Source organism: Trachurus japonicus, chromosome 19 (genome assembly GCF_045865225.1).
Source record: "Trachurus japonicus isolate A0001 chromosome 19, Traja_1.0".
Lineage (NCBI taxonomy): Eukaryota > Metazoa > Chordata > Actinopteri > Carangiformes > Carangidae > Trachurus > Trachurus japonicus.
The window spans coordinates 10,192,576-10,215,696 of record NC_140925.1 but is presented as its reverse complement, the minus strand read 5'-3'; the positions used below and the strand labels follow the sequence as shown (position 1 = coordinate 10,215,696).

At 43.5% G+C, this 23,121-nt stretch overlaps 1 protein-coding gene across 2 annotated transcripts in view; it reads left to right on the top strand.

Annotated features, from left to right (window-relative positions):
- The window catches only part of LOC146967425 (leucine zipper putative tumor suppressor 2 homolog), a 39,380-nt gene that overhangs the window by 9,508 nt on the left and 6,751 nt on the right, over nt 1-23,121 (top strand). The window contains exons 2-3 of one of the 2 annotated variants that reach the window (XM_085761509.1): nt 7,587-7,717; nt 22,126-22,683. In XM_085761509.1, coding sequence (XP_085617635.1) covers nt 22,153-22,683 — 531 coding nt within the window. In that variant the 5' untranslated portion in view covers nt 7,587-7,717; nt 22,126-22,152. Of the gene's footprint in view, nt 1-7,586; nt 7,718-11,322; nt 11,576-22,125; nt 22,684-23,121 lie in introns of those variants that run through there. The other variant, XM_085761510.1, reaches the window with a different exon arrangement.

The following is a 23,121-nucleotide window of genomic DNA, read 5'->3' as shown; positions in this document are numbered from 1 at the left end:
GAATCATACCGATCATTTGATATAACTTCATGTTATTGTTTGTCCCAATCAGAACCGAAAAACAACTAATCTCAAACTATTCCCTCCTTAACCTCAAAAATGGACTCATGTTTTGACATTTGAAGTTGTTGCCTTGGATTCAGTGAAACTGATGAGATGTGCAGTTTTCTGATTTTATGGACCACCAGGCATAAAATTAGCAAATTAGCAAATTATCAGCAGGTTAATTGGCAAATTGTAAAATACTGTTTAGGTGCATCCTTAGTCCAAGTGAATGATTCAGAGTACACTATTATTTTAAAAACAAAACAAATGTAAAACTTCCTCTACAACTGAAGCTTTTGTTTTAGAATTGATTAAGCATGTCAGTCAGTCTAATAGCCACACATCACTTACATTTCAGTTCATCATCACAGTCATAAAAACTGTGCTAGATAACCTCTTATTTTTGAATACTGCTCGTTCAGCCACCACCTCTTCACTTATATATTACAGCCGGTCCTTCTTCCCTCGTCTCCTCCTCATCCTCAGTCCTTCACCACCACCACTCAACTCGACACAGTGAGATTCCTCGGTAGGTTTCTGCAGCGTAGGAGGATGTTTGAGGTTTTGGCCTGGATGATCCTAAACGAGGATGTCTGAGAAAACACAGAGATTTTCTGCTGTTTGAGAAGGAATGTGATGCTTTCCATGTGGTCCGTCCTCCTGAACGAGGCAGACGTGCCAGTTCTCCCAGTGGATTCACTTCCCACTCTTGCTTGTTTTATCCCTCTTAAGTAAACATCTGTGTGTAAGTAAGCAGTTGTCAAATGAAAATGTTTGAGCATTGTCTCGCACACATCCACAGTACAGTAATGTCAACAACACCACGTCTGGTTGTATGTCCTCCCTCCTTCATGCTGCACCACTTCCTTATTCTTCTGAACGGTCTTTGTTCAGGGTGTGCGCCGGGTCCCAACGTCTCTCATTGACTTTATTAACTCGCCTGAAACCTTTCGGCACACGGCCGAACATTACAATAATAAACCTAAAGTGCTGTGGGGTGGTGGTGTTTGGATAGGGAAGAGGAGGGCCGCCACCCTGTTCCTTAATGTGTGTGTGTGAAAGCCTTGTAAATACAGAACCTCATTTATCCTCATTATTTCTCCTCTATTACACTGCCCTTCCCAATAGGTATCTAAATTTATTTCCTGCACTCCCTCCTATTTAATGTGAGCTCCCTAACTGCTGCACAGTTCGGCTGTAAACCTGCTGCTGCATGCCGCGGTGCTGTAACACGCACAACTGCACAGGCTAATATTGAATGTTTACAAAAGTAATGAGGCTGTAATTCATGATATCCTGGTCTCTTTCAGCCACAGTGTTCTTGCCTGGCATGGTTTTTTAAAATTCACTGCAGCTTGTGTTTTGATAAACTTTTAGTTAATATTTAAAGTGATTGTAAAGCAATGTTATTATCTCACTAGCTTCATTTCTCTTAGTCCATCTGTCCTTTGTTGGAGCATCTGAAATGTACATGGTGTGGCCTGTGGCACATTGAGTATGAGATCATGTAGTAAGACAGTTTACAGTGAACTTAAGAGCAGTGATTGATCAGCACTGGCTGATTATTATTCGCACAGTAGGTGTCCCTATCAGTGTTTCCCCCAGAAAATTTGTTAGTTAAGGTGGTGTCTGACCTGTCGACGGGGGGGAATCGATCGTCCGGGGGGGGGGGAACGCACCGCGCCGCGCCGTATTAAGTTTCGCTTTCAACACGCGCTGCTGTTATGCATGCACGCTTCTCTGTGGTGTGTATGTGTGTGAGACAGTGTTGGGCAAGCTACTTGGAAAATGTAGTGAGCTAAGCTACAAGTTACTCTACATGAAATTAAGCTTTACTACACTGAAGCTACCCACCAGAGAAATGTAGCAAGCTACGCTACAATAAAATGACAAAAGTAGCTTAGCTACATCAAAGCTATTTTTTTTAGAAGTTAAATAAAGTTTTTCATTTATATCGGCCCATTGTGAGTGCTGAAAGATCTATGCAAGTACATTCCAAAAAAACCCAAGTGTCTTTTCAAACAGTGGTTCCTAACCTTTCTTGGTCAGATTTTTTTTAAATTCATCAATTAGGCTACTAGACATTTCAAGCGACCTCATTTGAATCTCAGGCGACCCCACGTGGGGTCCCGACCCCAAGGTTGGGAAACACTGTTTTAAAAGACGTCGGCCACGGACGGAGTGGGCGACATGCTGGGACGAGGAGCTTTCGTTTTAACTGCTGCAGCCGTCTCTCCCTCTCGTACTCAGCATACTGTTCAGGGTGTTTGGTTTGATTCATTAAAAGGCGCGTTGCTACAGGAACGGTCCCCTCACTCAAGGGCCTTTCACACCGAACGCGGCAGGCGGCGGAAGGCGGCAGCAAACCCATTCATTGTGTACGTGCTACCGCGGCGCACCGGCGAACGGCTCTGCGCCGAGCTGAGCGGCACGCGAGGTGGGCGCATGCCGCGGCGGCGCGCTGCGCCCGAATTAAAAAATGTTTAATCTGGGCGCAGCGCGCTGTGACGACATCTCGGCGCGTCCAATAGGAGAGGATGTAGTGGAGTCTGAAAAAAAATCAGCCGCTCGCAGAGAGAAAACAAACGACCAGACGTTCAGTTAAAGTGACGGGATGCATGAAGTGAGTTGTCATCCTCCTGAGGATCAGACCAACTCTCTCTAACAGGCTGTCAAACTGCTCCCTGCTCAGCCTGACGCTAAAGTTCACCTGGAAGCGGTCGTTTTGTAGCTCCTGGCGAACATATCTTTGCATATACCCCCCCAAATCCTGTCTTGTTTGTTCGGTTGCTCAGCAACTCGCGCCATATGTGTACGCGCTGCCGCCCTGCTCTGCGCCTGTCTGCGCTGTACCTCGCGGTGGGCGCAGCGCATACCGCGTTCGGTGTGAAAGGCCCTTCAGCCTCTCAGTGACCGTGTCTCCGCTGCAGACAGGACGCACCGGGCTCTTGGAGCGACATGCAACGGTGCGCGCGGTCGCTGTGCAGCGATAAAGTTGTCCAGCTACGGCTCTGATTCACGAACTTGATTATCCCTCCTCCTCTGTCACCTGCTGTGTGCTGCGCTCCGCTGCAGCAGATGGGCATCAGCAGTACATTACGTCACATGGAAGCGGTGCGTTTAAGGTCTAGAAATGCCTGGGGAAATGTAGCTTCTGTGGACGCTACCGCGCTACTGATCAATTAAGTTACTAACGCCGCTACTTGTAGTAACGTCGCTACTGCCCAACACTGGTGTGAGAGGATGCGGCCATCGTCCGACGGGGGGCGGCGGCGGCGGCGAATATCGCTACATTTTTTTTTTTTTAAGACGTTAGTTTAGGCGGCAGCTCTTTGTTGTTAAGGCGGCCGCCTTAACAGGAAAGCGCTGCGGGAAACCCTGCCTATTCTAATTTGCCTTCACTTTATCCTTATCTGATCTTTAAAGTCTAATTTAACAGAAGAAAAGCAGGAAATGGGCATTGACATTGAGATCTTTGATGAGCATTAAAGGGGAACTATGCAAGTCCGGTCGCTTTTCCGCTGTTTTGCCAATCCTCCTCCCAGCCATGTCTATTTGTTTACAACAAAGAAGGTGAGAAATCAAGTTAATCATATACTATGTGTTACAAAGTGTATATTTGTGTAGTCTTATCCGGCCGAGACGCGAGCTGGGACACCGGGTCGGAGACTCTGATCTTACAACCTTGGTTTCAGCCAAGAGACGCTACGTGGAAGGCAGAGAGCCTCCATTCTCCCTGTAACAAGTTACAAGTTGTTTAATTAACAATCATAATTCCTCCGAAGCTGTTTAATTATGGAAAAAGTTCCTCTTTAAAGTCTAATTTAACTGAAACATCACTGCCATTTCATGCTTTCCTTCAGTTAAAGTCACGTTGAGATCTTTGATGAGCATTAAGTTGTAAAAACGGGCTGAGCAAACAGTCCGTTGGTGTCAGATGAAGGACGCCTCCACTCCCGGCCTTTAGGTGGTGAACAAACCTGTGGGGATAACGTATACTATTAAATGATTAGGCAGCATAACCGCACACGGAGCTTTTTAGTCTTGCTCTCAAATGTGATTTATGAATTGACTTTTCTCCAGCAGCCGCTAGAGACAGCTCAGTGGTCATGTGGTCACTGCCCCTGTTTTGTGAACGATGGATACAAGTGCAACGACCGACGTGCACAACTTGACCCAGCTCTGTCTGCAGGTTCCTATTAACACGCTTTGAATTGTGCTTTACACATTTATTATTTACTGAGCTGAGGCAGAAAACGAGTATTTTTCGTTTTAAAGGCTAAATACTTCCCTTCGGAGTTGGTGGGCGGCAAAACAGAGCTAAAAGAATGAGAAATATCGGATTTTAATTAATCAGGTCGACACAAACATAACTTCCAATAAAGTCTGTTTGCTAACAAGTTCATTATAATAACTTTTATATTGTTGCAATATGTCCGTGTTGTACTTTATAGATGGCTGCTGGAGAGATGAATGTGGAGATAACATGAGGCCTCCTGAACTAACTGCTATGTTCCTGTTTGATCGACTAGGAGATTGTTTGGTCTCCAGCAGATTAAACTTTAATCTGTACTCTCTATTTTTCATCTGTCATCTGTCCATCATCAGTGTCGTGTAGATGGAAGAAGATATAAACTGTCTGGGACATAGGGAAGGCAAATTGATTTGTATATCACGCAGAGGTCATTCCACGTGAGGTAAAAAATACATGAAAACTGAATAGATGGTGCAAAAACACAAGTTAAAATGGATAATATCTCGTTAAAGTTCAATATTAAAAGATTGTACTGAGTATTTTTAAAGCCAAAATTTGAGGACTTGAACAGACGCTATGATCTGTACACGTTCTCCTTCGAGCTGTCACAAGTTCTTAACTGATTTAGTTTTATTTGTTGGATCAGGAGAGAAAATTATTGTGATGTGCCACTGCGATGGATAAACGCTAATTATGATTATGGCGTCCACTCAAAGTGAGAGAAGGTGAAGGGAAGGTGGAGAAAGACGTTGTAAAGTAGCACTTAATATGACACTTTTGTCACCTGTCTATTTAATCAGCGGAGCCTCTGTCCACCGCTGCAGGTGTTTACATGCACGTTATCTGCTTTGAACTGTCATCAAAGCCGTTCACGTCTGCTTCAAAGTGAATTCAGGAGAAGGGTTAAGTTGTTTGAATCCACTTAAAAACCACTGCTGCTTTCTTCCAAATGAAGTGTCCTCACTCTCTGATGGAGGTGAACAAGTAAATCCTCGTCCTTCCCCACTCCCACTTCATTGACAGCTGATTGATTTGCGGGTCAGTTAACAGGTCACTCTGAGCTTTAGTGACATTGACGGCCGTCTTCTTTTGAAGGTGTCATTCAGTCCAGCGGATGAATAATAAAATGTAATGAAGTGGTAATCACAGAGCGCCGCCCTCTACTACTGATCAGTCAGTTTCTTTCTCCCTCGGTACTGTTTGGTCTTCTTTAATGAGGATTATCCCCGTCACTGTGTAGACGAGCAGGTGAGAGGAGCAGCCCTCTTAAGCAAACACCTGTTTTGCGATCTGTGGGTTAGGGTTGATTGTCGGCCTTTAAAAACAAACGGCTGTTAATTTATTTTTTTATTTTTTTACCTGACAGGGCTCATTGTGTGTACTGTACTGTACTCTCCGTCTTGGCGCCATCGCACCGCAACATTACGCAGCCGGCCATCTGGATCCATCTGCATCAACATATCCTCGGCACTTCATCCATCTGTCTGTAACATACTAACGCAGTATGTTGAGAAACAGATGGAGGAGCTGGAGGTGTGCTTAGCTTAGCTTTTAAGTAAAGCCTGTACAGTTGCAGTCGGTTCCCTGCAGGCGGTTGTCGGGGGGGACGTTAAATTTAGCAAACATCCCTGATCCTGCTGATAAAACAGGATGCACGTTAACCAGTTAGCTGCTACTGTAGCTCTGTCTGAGTTTCAGTTCCACCACAGCTCACAGCACAGTTTTTATAGGAATAATTTAAACACTATAGGAGCACCACCTTGAGCTTATGTGTCTACAACAACCAGTCTTAAACGGATAGTTAAACATTTTGGCAAATTGGCCCATTGCCATAATCCCTATAGTTTTAGGAGTAGGTTCGTTACCTTTAATTGTCGGTGCAAGCTGTTTTTAGAACAGCGGAGCAGAGCAGCGAGCTGCTCAGAGCTACGCTACGGAGGGCCGGAGGCTAATGGGATTTTTTGGTTTCCCTCATCAAACTCATCAAATACAACAACTCCAAAACGCTCTCATGGACAAGTTGTGACCTGCACATTCACCACACTATGACATAATAATGTAACATTACGAGCCGAAGTTGCTTTTGAGGAAAATACAGAGACTGCTTGCTGAAAAACTGCCCCCGATGGGAATGCACATCAGCGGTTTTGCATGAATTTACCTCAAAAACAACTCTGTCTCATAACGTTCTGTTATTATCTCATAGCGTGGTGAATGTGCAGGTCACAACTTGTCCATGAGAGCATTTTGGAGTTGTTGGATTGTGTATTTGATGAGTTTGATGAGGGAAACCAAGAAATCCGGTATCTCTCCATAGCGTAGCTCTGAGCAGCTCGCGGCTCTGCTCCGCCGTTCTAAAAATAACTTGCACCGACAACTAAAGGTAACGAACCTACTGCTAAAACTATAGGGATTATGGCAATGGGCCAATTTGCCAAAATGTTGAACTATCCCTTTAGCAGAGAAATATAGCTCAGAGAGAAGATACTGAGTTCTGCAGAATACAAGTTTGAGGAAGCAATACTCACCCAGCACCGTTGTTATTACTTCTTCTTCTGTCGGTGTCAGTTGCTCACCCCACCTGGCATGATGTTGTGCCAAATATAATATAATCAGAACGAAGCGCACTGTGTTTGCAGGTATAACGTTCAGTCTGCAGCAGCAGGACTGTCTGCTCATCTCACCTCTGGCACTTTTCATTGGGTTTTTTTTTTCTCATGCTCTTTTACGCCAAACTCAAGTGTTGCTTTACCACAAATGCACTGTTTTGCAATGAATTTTCTTCTTTCCAGACGGCGGCATTGTGTGTCTCAGCAGTGTTTTTATGTAGAGGTTGATCCAAAATCTGTCAGTTTTATCAGCTCACAAGAAACTTTTAACTTTCTCACGTAAAATGACTCATGTGACCTTTTGTAAATAACAAAAACGTGTTGGGAAAACCCACAGACTTTGTGGTTATTCACAAACACAAAGGGGTCAACAACAGTAATGTTTTTACATTTCCCATGATGTGGTGGGGTTGTTTTGTGAATGGAGGTGCTGCTGCTCGTTTTGGGTCCGGTCTTCTTCTCTCTTGTTGACATGGAAAATCCCCCCGGTCTCAACCTTCCCTTCGTGTGAAGCTTTTCAGCCGGCATGACTCAGATTTTCCTCTTTTTCGCTGACTTCCATAAACACACTTGTCACATTTCAGGTTTTCCAGCTCTCTACAGTGGTAGTAGTCTCTCTTTGCTTCCCCCTCTGCTGATTCAACAACATGCATTCTTTTGCTTTTCATCCCCTTCAGTCAGGGAGAAGAGGGAGACGAGGGGAGAATGAAGATCTGCTCAGCGGTGTGAGTCCCTGGGATGCTCGACGGGCCCGTACCCCATGCGTTTGTAAGGCCTCCAGAAGCTAAAGACAGGGCGTCATTGACAGGTAAGTGAAGCCTCGTGGATAAAATGTGGTTTGAATTTGATCAAGAGGGAGCTCTGAGTCTGAACCCTCCTGGCTGTTGTCTGATATATATGAAACAGAACCTACCATCTGTTCCTCTCTGACCTTGAAGCTTGATTTTACGCAAACGTTCTTGGATTACTGCAGGAATTTTCACACGAAACCTTGCTGCTTTGAGTTTGAGAGCAGATTTTTTTTTTTTCTTTCTCGAGAGCCATTCCTGGTTGAGACCTTCCTCATGTTTTGAAGTGACTGCTGCGTACTACATACAACAGTGCCACACACATAGCACACAGCAGCACACACTTTGCATCCCACTATGTGTGGATGTTAACACATCACCGCTGTGTGGGAGTTAGCAACAGATCTTAATCATGGATAGGGTTTTGCTGTAATTCCAGAGCTGGAGGCGTAACCCTAATCTCTTTGGCACATTATACAGAAAATCAGTGTAGCTAAGTCGGGTCCCTGCCAACTCGATACAGCCAGCCCATTTCTGTGGATTTATGATGGGACTTACAGTACTAGGAGTAGTTATTTCAATCCGCAGAGGTCTCTCTCTCTCTCTCTCTTCCTCCCTGCTCCTCATTTGTGTCTCAAACTAATGAGCCCTCCTCCTGCCGAGCACAAGGTTTTTTATTTCGGAGGTGTTCGCAGATTGCTTTGTGCCACGGTGGAATTTATTTTGGAAGTGAGCGGGTCCAAATGGCCGGCTGCTGGAGGCCAGTTTTAGCAGCAGCAAGCGTCCGGTGGGAGTGATGTCCCCACGCAAGAGACGGCACGGACACTGATGGATGGCCTAGCTTTCTGTCAGCTCCCCGGTCCCAGACGCGAACCGTTGTTATGAAAATATAGAGGGAATCGGGCTGACGGACCGTGGAGGGTCGGCAGCTCGGGCCTGTGATGGATGACCACCTGCTGGGCATCCGCTATAGATACAGATAAACTAGGAGTTGTGGCCTCTAAGGAGCCACTTTCAATGTTGACCAGAAATTGGCCCACACACACACACACACACACACACACACACACACACACACACACAGAGCTCTGCTAAATGTTTTGGTGCATTTCTGTAGGATAATAAACTTTATACGACTAGGGAGGATAAACTGGAAACCACCAGGCAGATGTACCCAACATTACTGCAAAGCCACACTGGAACTATTTGTTTAAACTGGTGTTTTACTTTAATTTCCTTCATGGTTTTTTCCTTGGCTCTTCTTGCAGACAGAAGAGGAAGCCACAGAATTTCAGTCAGTTCAGTTTCTGCAGAGTTCATCAATTAAATTTAACACTTCATAAGACTTATATGATACCGCAGAATGAAATGTAATCTGCTTTTTCCACAGTCATACTGATAAGAGAATAATGAAAATACAGTGGGGACAGGACAATAAAGTTTATCATTTTTATTATATATATGAAATTACTGACAGTTTTCTCAGCACTTCCCAGCTACTGTCTATAATTAGAGCTGCAAAATGAATTGTAATCGAAAGCATAATATAATGCATAGTATAAGTGTAATCTCCAAATTGCAAGAGCTGCAATTTTCTAGAGTTTTGTTGGTTTGGTACAAGACCCAGCAAATAATCACATTTTATGTTAATTTAGAGAAAATGAAAAGGCAAAAATGAACCATTCACACTGAAATTGCCTATTGGATATCGCACTTATTGCATATCGTGCAGTTTTAATCAGTCGGTAAATGTGACCTGAACCCAGTCTAGTGGCAAATGGATCTAAACCTTTTGTAAATGTCTTCAAAGGCTTTTTTTCTAACGCTTTTAAGGCTTTTTAAGAGCTGCACATGCCCTGATTTTACTTAACTTTACTCTCGCTTGGGTCTGTAAATCACTTCTCTCTAAAGGGGCTGACTCATGTTACCCCCTCCCCTACTGCCTATAAAGAGCTGGTGTTAATGGTGCCATTCACAGGGGTGATTTGCAGCCTGTCTCTTTATCCCAGCGCTGGTGGCCTCGGGCGAGCTGATGGATGGCATCGGTCGTCCACTCTTGGACACCCGGCTGGGGGTTTCCTGTTGCGTTGCTCCGGCTGCAGCGGGTCGGGCCGAGCCTTCACGCCACTTGTGGCACATTCAAGTGTTCTCCAGACCTCCCATGAGGACGCGACCGAGGAGGAGGATGACCTTGAACTCCCTCGCCGGCCTCGACTGAAGGACAAACTCGGTGCCTACCACTGTGGCCCAGTTATAGCAGAGCAGGGAGAGAGAGAGGCAGAGGGACAGATCTGTGTTTCTGTGTGTGTGTGTGTGTGTGTGTGTGTGGCGGCAGGGCATAGCCTACTTCTCGTACCCCACTTTACCCCTGTCTTCATCTGGGAGCTGAGCAGCTGAGCTCCGGCTGCTGCTGCTCCCTCCATCTCGTTCCTGTTGTTCCTTTATTTTTCTCTTTCACATGGGCCAGATGGTGGATTACAGTTACAGGTCAAGGCAGAGGATGAATGCAGCCGCTGTCACAGGAGGATACTCTAAACGTATGGAGACCGACTGGCTCCTTTTTTAAAAGCTGCACTAATCAATATTTTTTTTAATCAACAATAGATCAAGATTCCTGCATGAGATCCTACAGAGAGCTGTCTCTGTGTCTCTCAGCTCATTGTTTTTGTTTCTTTACTGTCTACAGTAGCTTTTAGCTTCTTCACTGAAAATCCTCTTATACCAAAAACAGAGCTAACAGGACAGTTAATATTGGACTTGCTGATCTTTTTGATAGGTTTAATCAGAGTGACACCTTGCTTTAATTAATCATTTGCTCCCTAATTAACTTGAACTCTTATTTTAAGCTTTGGTGTGTCTGTTATTAGGTCAGATTAACCGATGAGGAGCAGGACTAGATAATAAAGAGCTTGTTTTTATACTCCGTGTCTTATTATAGCATTTTACATGATGAAATTCTGGTGCAATTTCCCACTAGTTTCACAAAAGCAACTGATGAAAAGTCAGTGATAATGCACAAAATGTAACAAACTTTATGCTGAAACATTTACGAAGCGAAAATACTGAATATTCAGTTTTCCCCTTTTCAGATAAGAGGATTATGCTCTAGTCTTGTGTACATTACTGTAAATATCATTGCATTATAAATGGATAAATCAAACAGATTTAAGATTACTTTATTGAATCCTGATGTAATTTCCCATCAGTTTTACACTTTCCTACTTATTTCTTACACTTTTCACTCACTTTTTTTTAATCTTTTAAAAATTGAGGCTTCCTTCAAGCTTTTTAGAAACAAAGCGGATCTGTTGCAAGTGGAAATCCAGCCTTTTTTTTTTCTAAGTGAGGTGATATCCTCTTGCTGTTCCTGGGCACGGAGACTAAAACGGTCTTTAACTGACAGCTTTGCCTTTTCCCTGGCTTTCCGTTTCTTTCTCCCCTCTCTTTCTCTTTTCAGCCTGACAAAGGCAGCAGAGGACTTTGCAGAGTACTTTTCTTTGGTCAAAGGAAATGGAAGAGGAGGAGTGAAGCAGGGAGAGAGGAGGTGTATCTGTCAGAGAAAGGCTGGACTGAGAGGAGGAGGAGAGGGGGGAGGAAAAATGGAAAGGAGGGGGCACAAGAAAGAGGAGAGGGAAGGGAAGGGGAGGGGACTGTGCTCCCATTCACATTGGCGGCATTTGGCTTGAGAATGAGTTCCTTTTTTTTTTTTTTTTTTCTTGGGTTGGAGAAGTTTTCCTCTGGAGGGTTGGTCAGAGACAGAGCCAGGAGCTCAGGAGCAGAGTGAGAGCTGGAGTCGACTTAAAGAGTCTGAGAGGCTGGAGGAGCTGAGGCTGGATGAGAAAGGAGGAGCAGGGCAGCGATGCAGGGAACAAACTGGGGTAAGACGCTCGGAGGAAGGGAGGAAGGGAGAGGAGGGAGGGGGAGTAGGAACGTTGGAGAAAGGGGAAGTCGACTTTATTACTTCAATCAAGGTGACAGGGACGTTGGGTGATAGCAGCGTTTGACTTGTGAAAGAAACATTAGTGTTATAAAGAGGTGTAAGAAGTGATCCTGTGCTGCTTTGCTGCATGTTAATAAGAAATAAAAAATCACAAGAGATGGAATCTGCTTTAATTATTACAAGAGTATTAATGTATGTCTGAAATTGACAAGCTGAAGTCGATGTCCATTAATCACGCTCATGGTACTGCTCATTAACACAAAACAAAGACAAACTGAGGATGTTAATCTAAAAGTGTGTGTGTGTCAGTGTGTGTGTGGGCCTCTGCTCTCTGTCGGTGCTGTATAATCATTGACAGTGTTCAGTGCATCATGCAAATGAACCTGCAGCTCCTCATGAGAAATGAAGTTTAGTGAACTGATTTATTTGTGCACGTGCTGCTGCTTCTACAGCATCTCTCCTATGGGGGCTTCTACAGTATATAATGGACTTTATAAGGAATAAAGTGGTATTTTTTCAATTTATTCTGCCTGTTATTGAAATGGGAAAGCCATTGCAATGAGAAATGTCTGCCAAAAGGGAAGCAGTATCAATGAAATATGCAAAATATAGAACAAAATGGACATAATTTATGCTGAAACATATAAGTTTTACAAGTTTTTTTTTTTTTTTTAGGAGCAAAAATATGCAAATATTCTGTTCCAGCTTTTTCAAATGTGCGGATTAGGTGTGTTTTTCTGCTTCATGTCTGTGTACGTCAAATATCTTTGTGTTTTGGCGTGTTGTTTGGGCGAATCAAGAGGTTTTTTTCTCATGCACTTGCCTCTGTTTTGAGTCATTTAACAGTTAGGGGACAGTGACCATTAACATTTGACCTGGTAACTGTGGTCTAAGTATGTGTGTGTGTCAGGGCCGCGAGGTGTCTGCCTCTGGAAAGGTAGGTTGTCTACAAAACTAAAATAGCGTTGTCACACTTTCCCTCTATGTTCCAGTTTCTACAGAGAGAACGGGCGAAGAATAAGGAGATGGGAGGGAGTGAGGGAGGGAGGGGGGCGTTATAGAAAGAGAGTGGGATTCAGTTCAGTTTGGGCAGAGAGAGAGAGAGATGGAGAGTGGAGGAGGGGATCTCCACTCATTTGTTTGTTCCCTCATGCAGACGCTGCTTCCCTGCTGAAAACCGAGACGCTTCACTTTTATTCTGCCTCTTCTTCGCTTCTTCCTCCCGTCGTCGTTGCGGCGTTGCTCTCGGTCGAGGGGCCAGTGTAACACAGCTTCCTTTTTACTCTCTTTAACCCAGAGTCCACACTTCACCTGGTGTGTGTGTGGGGGGGTATTTTTAGGCTCTCACCTCCGAGGCTGTGGATGTGTGTTTATGGCGTGGTGGTGGTACTAACAAAGAAGGATTTAGTGCAGGCTCTCTCAGTCTGTCTCAAAGCAGATTTGTGTGACGTTGCAGTCCTGCAGGGCCGAGTTGGGCCAGTAAACTTTGTATACTGTATCTTTTGTAATATGGCCTCCCATAAAAAAAGCTTTTATACAGTTTGTTTCTTTAATTGCCAATCTGAGATGCAGCCAGAGGGAAAGGTTTGCCCCCGCATGCCAATGAATGCCATCGAAGTCTGTCTAGACTCCACCGCCGTATGTGGAATGAATACACCGCTGTGATTGGCCGTGACCCGACTGTCAGTTGTTTGAGGCCGGGACATCTGAGTGGGCTGATCCATCCATCCCCAGCCTCTGTTTCACATTTCATACCCCAGCGTCATCGAGCTCTGATGATCTGGTCGACTGCAATCTAAGCAAGAAGTTCTTTCTGAATGTATTGATTTGCGGGATATAGATTTCACATCGCTTTTACAGAGGAAATATGACCTCACAGACTAAAAGGAAGGTGGAGGTCTGATGGATGTGTCCATTTCAGGACTGGTTTAAATCAGTTAAAAGTATCAGGATGTGGAAATCGGAGCTGTGTGTTTATGTCAGACGCCTCAGCTACTACTTTTGTTACTTAATGGTTGAAAACTTGACCTAAATTGACTTTTAAAGAGGAACTATGCAGGATTTTTTGCTTAACTATGCTACATTTTTTTACCTTAACTAAACAGCTTTGGAGTAATTGTGATGGTTTAATAAATGACTTGTATCTTGTTCCGGGGAGAATGGAGGCTTTCTGCCTTCAACGTAGCGTCTCTCAGCTGAAAAACAACTTTGCAGCACCTCGACCTTGCAACACATATGCGTCCCGTAATCTCTTGTTTATGACAAGATTAAACTACACAAGGGTTACACGACGTAACATAGTATATGCTGCATAACGTTATCTACCGCTCTCTAGATTTCTCGCCGGCTTCGTTGTAAACAAATGCACATGGCCAAGAGGAGGGTTAGCAAAAGCGACCAGACTTGCATAGTTCCCCTTTAATGTTCGAAAACTTGACCTAAATTGACTTTCAAGTGGAGGACAGACAATATTATCATTAGGTAAAGTTTAAAAAATGACCACAAGTGTGTTTCTTGTAACTCATTTGGTTTGGATCCATAAAGCTGTCCCTGCAGGAAGCTTGGACATGGTGTGAGGAATATTACTATAAACTTCCTGCTTGGTGCTGCTGTGGTGTGTTTAAAGTTGAGACCTCGCTGAAGCCGGTGGCTGTAGCCGGGGCCCGTCGTCCACTCGGTGACCACCAGTGCTCATTGTGCTCATGTTTAGACTGGACTCCCATTAGCTGCACATTCCTCCAGCTGGAGGAGTGACCGAGTGTCTGAGGGGCAGAGACATGAAAACCCTCGAGGGCTTTCCCAGACAAAAACAGTCAGCTGACCCTGAAGGCATCATGAGGGAGAGTGGGCTGTGCGGTGGTGTGTTTTTGTCAATGTGCTGCTGTTGTTGCACTATTTCAGTGCTGAGGTGATGAGTTAATCGCTTAAAAGTAGAATACATGACTCTTTTCTGCGTTTAAAAAACCACTGGAGCTGTGTTATACATTACGTTGAGTTATTGTTTGCATCAACATTCAAACAGAGAGGAATCTGTGAATTTAATCAAGGTAATGCCCTGTTTAACTTAGGCCGCCTGTCAATAGCATCACATCCACTGTTCGTGCATTAGCGTCGTGGTTGCCAGGCAGAAAATGTCAAAACTTAACACTTTCTTTTCATTCATCCTCCATGTTTTTAATAGTGTGAACCTACACATCACTTCTTAAAACCCACTTTTAACCCTCCTGTCTTTTCTTATCTTTTCATATCTCATCTTATCTCTTTTTATCATCTATACCCCTCTTTTATTTATTTTATCCAATTAATTGCATCCTGCATTTTAAATAAGTCCTCCTGGTCTCAATTTGTTGTTGGATTCTCGCATTGCCTGCGTTGTTATATTGCTTTGGCAGTCCATCTCTTATGGTTTTATGGCATTCGTGACTTATCTCTTATGTTGTTTTGTGAAGCACCTTGTAAACTTGTGTTTTTTAAGTGGTAAAGTCATTATTGTTATTATTACACATGACCAAAACACGCAAGGAAATTAAAGATAGTTGGAAACATTTATGGGTCTTTGCACTGGGCGTTTTTCACCACTGATGGACTAAACAATCAAGCAAATGATCAACAGATGAATTAGTGATGGAAATCGCCACACTGCATTTTATTTACACCCCCTTTTCACGCCTCTGCATGGTTGTCATGGATCCACCCGTCAGTCATTAGCTGTTAATGTCCATTTATCTTCCATTAGGAGAGCTGGGAGCGCATGGTAGAGAGCTATAGAGCCACTGAAGGCTTTAAGTTGCTAAGGAGGGGTCCCGGCCTTCCTGTCGGCCCTATGACCCCCTCCTCTCTTTGTCCCTCCTTCCCTCTCCAAGTGTTTGAGGCCGTGGTCACTATGACAACAAAGGGGAAACTAGGACCGTATAGGAACATGATGGGGGGGGCTTTAGAAACAGTTCGAGACCCCCGTGCTTCCCTCAGCAGAGTTTCTGCATAGTTTCAGTCGTCTTGAGTCCAGAGGGATTAAAGCTTATTCACTTATCTGGAGAGAGTTGGTAACAGATGGACCCCCCCACTTAACCACCACCTCACCGCCACAAATACTGATCTGTGTTGAGAAATCCTTCACACAGGTGTAATCTGCAATTTGTGTAGACTAGTCAGTTAGGATGTTGGTTAGTTGCTACTTAACAAGTTGGTTTGATTGATGAACTTAAAGGGGAGCTATGGAAGTCCGGCCACTAACCCTCCTCCCGGCCATGTGCATTGGTTTACTACGAAGCCAGCGAGAAAGCAATCAATAGAGCGGTGCATAACGTTATTATCATAATCAATGTTAGGACATGTTATGTAGTATATTTGTGTAGCTTAATCTGTCATAAACGAGAGATTACGAGTTACGAGGTGCGTTTGTGTCGCGGTGCCGCAGAGACGAGAGCTGGGACACCAGCGCTGATCAGGAGACGCTAGGTGGAAGGCAGAGAGCCTCCACTTTTATTTATTTAACCATCACTATTACTCCAAAACTGTTAAATTAAGGTAAAAAATGTAGCATAGTTCAGCTAAAAATCCTGTGTAGTTCCTCTTTAATTTAATTGCAGTGACTTAAGAAAGTGAAAGAAGATGTTCAATCTGTTTCTCTGCATCAGCCAAGACGATAAAAACACTTCAATAAACCATGACGCACTGAGAAAGAGCTTGTTTTAAGTTAAGATCCTCTTGTGTAAATGTTAATCTTAATTTTTATTTATGGACGACTGTTTGGAAGATTAAATTAATATCCAACACAATTGTTTATGACCCATCTTTGCTGATATGAATTACACAAGAGGATGCTGTTCACTCTTGAATTATGTCAAAGGATGAAATAACTTAATCTGCACAGTGTTTCCTCCAGGATTTTTTTAAAGAGTGGCGGCGAGAGTGGTCTGATCAACGGGGGGGGGGGTGTGCACGCGCGCGGGACCAGATTTTCTGACGGGGGGGGGCTTTCGGCATCCAATCCTCCGCGGCATGCAGCGATCATTTCGGCGTTTGGTCTATTTTGTGCACGAGCCGCGAGCCACCGTGTCAATCTTGGCAGGAAGTCACACAAAGAAACACGAGAGAATCCGGTCAATTTTCAAAACAAAACACCGCGAATGACAAACACGTGAGGCCAATGTGTGTACGTTTGTAGCCTATTTAATAATCGAAACAGAGCGCGACAGATGAACACACACAGAGCTGAGATGAGAAGCGCTTGTCCCCCGGCCGCCACAGAGTCGTTAATTAATGGTATAACACTGGATGCGCTGGTTGATAAGTTTCGTTTTTAATGAGGAGGAAATAAAGAACTCAGCTGTGATTGAAAAGCATGAGTCGAAAGTTGTAACTGTGTAGTGGAAAGGGCTGCAAAGTAGCTACCTAATGGTAACTGGTTGTGGAAACCCTGCTTAACATTGTTTTAACATTAAAAAATTTAAATAAAAAAAAAATCATCATTCTGAAGGTGTGGCGGCTTTTATTTTGCCGTGGCGGTGCGCCACGATCAATTACATGTAGCGGAAACCCTGCTGCAACTGTTTTGATGACTGAACAATCATTTTATCATATTTTGAGAGGAAAGGTCAAATATTTGCCTTTTTCTGGGCTCAAAGATTTTTTTAATTAATTAATTTTTAATTATTTATTGTTTTATAACAGGGATAATGTAACACTAATCAACAGTATTTAAAAGAAACTGAAGAAATTGGAGGAATTGGTGTTTTTTCTTTTCTTTTCATCATACATGGTAGTGAACTGTGTGTTTTTGAGAGTTGTTAAGAAGATGGCATTTGATGAGGTTGCCTCAGTCCGTGGGAACTGAATAGTGAAGATACAGATGCTAAAACATCTGCTGAACATAACAACAGCAGGTGAGTTCACTTACCAATCAGAATCTGTTAAAGTTTGACCCGGTCTCTTTTTCTGACAGCTGCAGTTTGTAACAAACTCCAGATGTTGGCAGAGCCGGTGTCATTGCGTGCCATTCAGACAGGATTATGTGTAATAATAAATATGGTCATGGACTAATTAGCTTTTTTTTAATGCGTAGAGAAATCACATAAGAGTAATCCTCCTGGCTCTGGACCGTTAAGTCTCCCTCTCTCCCTCCCTCCCTCCCTCCCTCCACAACAACAACACATGTTGCTCCTGCTGCCATTAACTTCAGTTTTCCCCTTCAGTCCGACGCTGATGCAGAGACTGAAGTATGCAGCATGAATCTTTTATAGTCACACTGACACACATTTAAACTCCACTTAAAACTGCATTAACTGAGAAAATCAATGGAGCGTTCCCAGCCTCTCCCATGAGGAAGTGAGCAAATGGATTTTAGATGATCATTTTGTTTGACTCCCTGGTCCATGGTCACGTAATGCATCGATGTTGTTGAGCTCTTCTTAAAAGCTGCACCACCACCACCACCACCACCACCTCTGTCACAGAATAAAGCACCATGAGGAAAAAGTATACAGCTACTGGAAATCTGGTTTAGAGCTGGTGCAATAGAGAGATCACAGAGGAGGGGCGCTTGTTAATTACTTGGAAAGTTTCACAGCTTTTACGAATCATAACAACATATTGCAGTGCCAGATTTGTCTCGCTCAGAGTCTTAAGCAGCTAGGGCTCAGCCAGAGTTTGAGGGTGCTAATTAACGTGTGGTAATCACAGTTAAATCGCAGTAGTATCCTTGTACGCTCTCAGCAAACTTGGCAGGTTTGAAAATGACTTGGCATGGCCCTGTCCTGGCTGCCAAGGCTACAAATGTGTCTCTGGCCAGCCCTGCCTGCTGTCAGCCCTTCTTTCACCTTATTAGCCTTCATCTTCTTCTTTTTCTTCTTCTCGCTGCCAAACATGGACGATCTGATCTTCTCCACCTTTCTCCTCATGGTTTTCACATCTTCAGCGATCAATAAAAGGCTGAGACTGTTACAGAGCGAGCAGGTGAAGCGTGAGGGGAAAATTTGTAAATATTTGTAAAGTGCTGTTCAACAGAGCAAATCATTTTTAACACAGCTTTTCCAGACATCATAGTTTTATTTTGGATGCTTGCATTAATTTACTTTGCACACAGAGAGGGAATTATTTCACAAAAACCAAAAACTACCAGGGTCAGGAAGCCGTCAGATCTGGAGGAGCTTGAGAGATTTCGCAAAGAAGAATGGGCTGGGATTGGATTTCACAGGAGCCATGTCAGAGACTTGTTTACAACTAAAACAAAGAACTGGAGGCTGTTATCCAGCAAAAAGGATAAGGAACTGACAATTAGCATCAGGGGGGCTAATAATTTTGACCCTGTTAGTTTTTGGTTGTTTCAGTTCCTGTGTGCGAAGTAAATCAATGCAAGCATCCACAATAAAGCTGTGTAAAAATGATTTGCTCTCTTTAACACCACTTGGGAAATACAGTATGCAAAAAAGTGAAATTTGCATAGAGGAGCTAATAATTTTGTCCTCAACTATCAACTCTCAAATGACAATATGATTGATGAGACATGGGAAATCAACAATGATCTAAGCCAAGGCATGAAAAAGTTTGGGCACCCCTGATCAAACTTTTTGTTATGTGACGAGCTCAGCAAGTGGAAGGTGAGATGATCTCCAAAAGGCATAAAGTTACAGATGAAACATTCCCTTTACATTTTAAAGAATATAATTTTTCTGTTTTCATCTTTTACATTTTCATAATGGCAGAAAAGGAAAAGAGTCCTCAGCAAAGGTTTAGCCACATAGCCTGCATAGTTAGTACCTAGTAGCCCCCCCTTTGGAAACTATCACAGTGTGTAAATAGTAAATAACTTTGGTCAAAGTTATCTGAGAGCTCAAGTCTTTATGTTCATGTGAACAGTTAGTTCACATGAACATAAATTTTGACTAAGGGTGCCCAAACTTTTGCATTGTGCTGTATTTGTAATGTCTCATCATTATACAAACAGTGAAACTAGACCACACCCATCTTCAAACTAGGCCACACACCTGCAAAGTTTTATTACTGTGACTGTCATGGTTGTGCCAAGGTACCATGTGTACCTCAGTACCATGTTTTACCAGGACACACCTACACAAACCACAAACACAAGCACAAGCGACTCTCAAGGTGTGAACACTTTAACACAAGTTAAATTGGCTGAAAGGGAAATGAAAGGACAAATTTACCATCACACCGACAATAAAGATGCTTTGACAGTGACTCTAAGTAAAGTCAATGCCAGATTGTAATTGTATTGTTGTTTTGCACTCCTGATAATGCCAAGAAAAAAGTTTTGTCAGAAGTCAAAACACAAATAATCGGCTGAAACTTCTCTATTATTGATTCAGCTGCTTCCACTAATGTATTATTATAATTATCAGACAGAAAACAGACTTGTACTTGGCTCGGTTTCTCTAATGCACTCATTGATATTCTTCTTCTTCTTCATCCTGTATAAGACCTCTGCTGCATTTATAAGAGGAGTCAAGTTTGATAGATTAGTTTTTAAGCCTTAAGGGGTTGCGGCCCATACTTGGTTGTCTTGTTTTCCAACAAACTGCAAATATGTAAATGACGTAATGAGGAGCTGCAGTCTTCCCATACTTCACATCACTTTCATTCAGATCTTTCTCGACCTGCCAGACGAGCCTGAAACTCCAGAGGACACACCCGCCTGTTGGATGGATATCCTCATAACTGTGACTCAGCATGATGCCGTTTCCAGAGCACAACTGGCTCTGCTGTTGTTGGTGTTGGTGTGGTTGTCAGTCGGTGCACCATGACTTCATCATCATGCGTCCTCTGGGCCCATTGTTCTCACAACACAACACTTCACTGTTCACCGTCCACGGGACCTTGATCCTGATATCATAGATAGTTTGTACTTGCCAGTTATAGTGTCAATATTTACCATCTGTCTGGCAAAGAGTGCGTGAGTAAAAAAAAAAAGAAAAGTAAGTAGGTCACTTCTTGTGCCTCCTTCGTTGTTGATATTTTATTATATTATTAAGACAATTTTGTGAACTGTAAAGATTTACAATCCCCTTCAGCTAAAGTATCACAGCAAGTTCAACCTGTCTCCCCTTCTCTGTGTTTCCCCCGTTGAGGTATTGTCCACAGTTATGAACCATTAGTTGTTCCCGTGGCTGATAAGATGTGTGGCGACAGTAGCCTTTGTTGCTGTCAGGGAAAATACCAGCATGTTAGAAGCCATTTTACATCTCAAATGAAAAGAGACCCTTTTCTTCTGCTGTCTCATGCCTCGCGAGCCGAATGCCTCAAGCCCTGTTTGTGCTGCTTGAATGGGTTTAATGAATGGCCCGTTCTGGGTCTCTGTGTGTGGGCCACCACGGTCTTGAGGGATATTTGTATGCTTCAGTTTACTGTATATCATTTCAATTTAGTTTCTGTCATCATCACTGACTGTTAGTTTTTTTTTTTTGACAAATGAGGAAGTCCTTGAAGCCGTCCCTGCTGTGGAGATTTAAAAGCTGGGAACTGGATTTATTGGTGTCTTAAAGGCAAACATACAACCAGAAGTTTAGACTCACTGAGAGATTTGTCCTTAAGGCCCTCAGACTTGATTGTGGCCGATCTCAGATGAATTGTGGTTGTAAGACTTAGCGACTTGTTGCACTTATCTTCGAAGACTTGAGACTGCAAGTTTTTCAATTTGACTTGGACTTGTCTGGATTGACTTGGATGACAAGGCTGATACAAGATTTAAGACTGAACTTTAACAACTTGAGACTTGTTGCAAAAACTTGAAACTTTGCTGCCGCTGTTTTGATGACTTGTGACTTGACTTGACAAAAAATAAAAGACTTGAGATTCGACTTGGACGTTAAGGACTCAGGACTTGACTTGAGTGTTGTTCATTTCATGTTTTCTATATAAAATAATAAGCGCAGGCCGAGAACTGCGCTGTCATGATTGTATCACTATCCTGTCAATCAGTCGTGCAAATGTTTGATTCCATGTATTTTACTGAATATCAGTAATTACAATGCAAATCCAATTTTTAAACAGGTTGGATACATTGACCAATGATGTTAACTGACAGGTACTACTGTAATATCATGTCTCTTCATAATTGCAGTAATAATGTGACTTGACTTTGATTTGACCAAGAAAAAATGACTTGAGGCTTGCACATGTGTGACTTGGTCCCATCTCTGCTTAAAATGACTTGATACTTGACTTGTTATTGTGACACCTGACCCAGACTTGTTCTTAAGGGACTTGCTGTGATCATTTTTGATTCATAAGTTGGATCTTGCTGAATCTAGACTTCAGACTTTACTCTTCTTGTTATCACAAGACTTAAGAGTTGACTTGAACTTGGTCTTGAATTTGAGCCCTTATCAAAGCAAAACCTGGAGACACGACTCGATTTGTTTGTTTTCTGCCTTGAGACTTTAATTGTTAGTCCTAGAATTTGATTTAAGACGTGAAGTCGACTCACCCTGCATGTATTAACACGTTTTTGTTGTTATTTTTTTCTTTCAGAGCGAGTGACCCCCCTGAGCTGCCACCATGGCCCTGGTTCAGGCTCTGCCCATCTCTGCTGAGCCCCACAACCCCGGCCTCAGTGGAGCCCGTAGACGCCACGCATCCGGCCCTTCATCGTCTCCCATCAACCCGCCACCACATCCAACCTCCACTCTGGATCCTATGGGCTCCGTCAGCAGCCTCATCGCCAACCGCCCCGGCCCCTATCAGGACCATCGCTCCGGCGTTGAGCTGGGAGCGAGGATCCGAAGGCCCACACCGGGCGCTTCCTGCCTGGGCGGCAGCGAGTCGCCCCAGGACGCCTTGCTGCACAGCATCCCACCGCCGCTGAAGAAACAGAGCTCCACGAATTCCTGCAGGCCACACGAGAAGGAGAGCGGGAGCGGGAACTACACCTATCTGAACGAGGACTACGTAGGCGACTGGAACGAGAACCATGTTGCTCCGGGAAGTCCGACGAGTGACACGGACGAGATGAAAGACGGATCAGGGCTGAACGGGAACATGGGAGGACCTCCTCCAAAACTGATCCCAGTGTCGGGAAAACTTGAGAAGGTATTTTTACATAGGAAAATACACGTGCATCTCAATAAACATCGTGGAAACGTTTATTTATGTCGGTAATTCAACTCAAAAAGTGAAACTAATACATTATATAGATCCATTACACACAGAGTGAAACATGTCATGTCTTTATTCATTTAATTTCTTTTAATTGTAATAATTATGTGTCTATGTGTCTCACATTTAATGAAGTAAACAAAAAGAAGTCAAACTCTCATAGCCACGATGTCAAACTGGACTTTTTAATACAAAGGTTCAGACGCAACCGACGTTTCCTCAGGGTGGAAGACAATGCAAGTTGACGAGGTAGAAGAAGGCATAGGTGAGTAATTGCCAAAGTGGGTGTGTCCACATTCATTCATGTTTCTTTCTGGGAGGTCCATCAAACACTCCCCGAAACGTCCAGAAAACTCCAATTTGACATCGTGG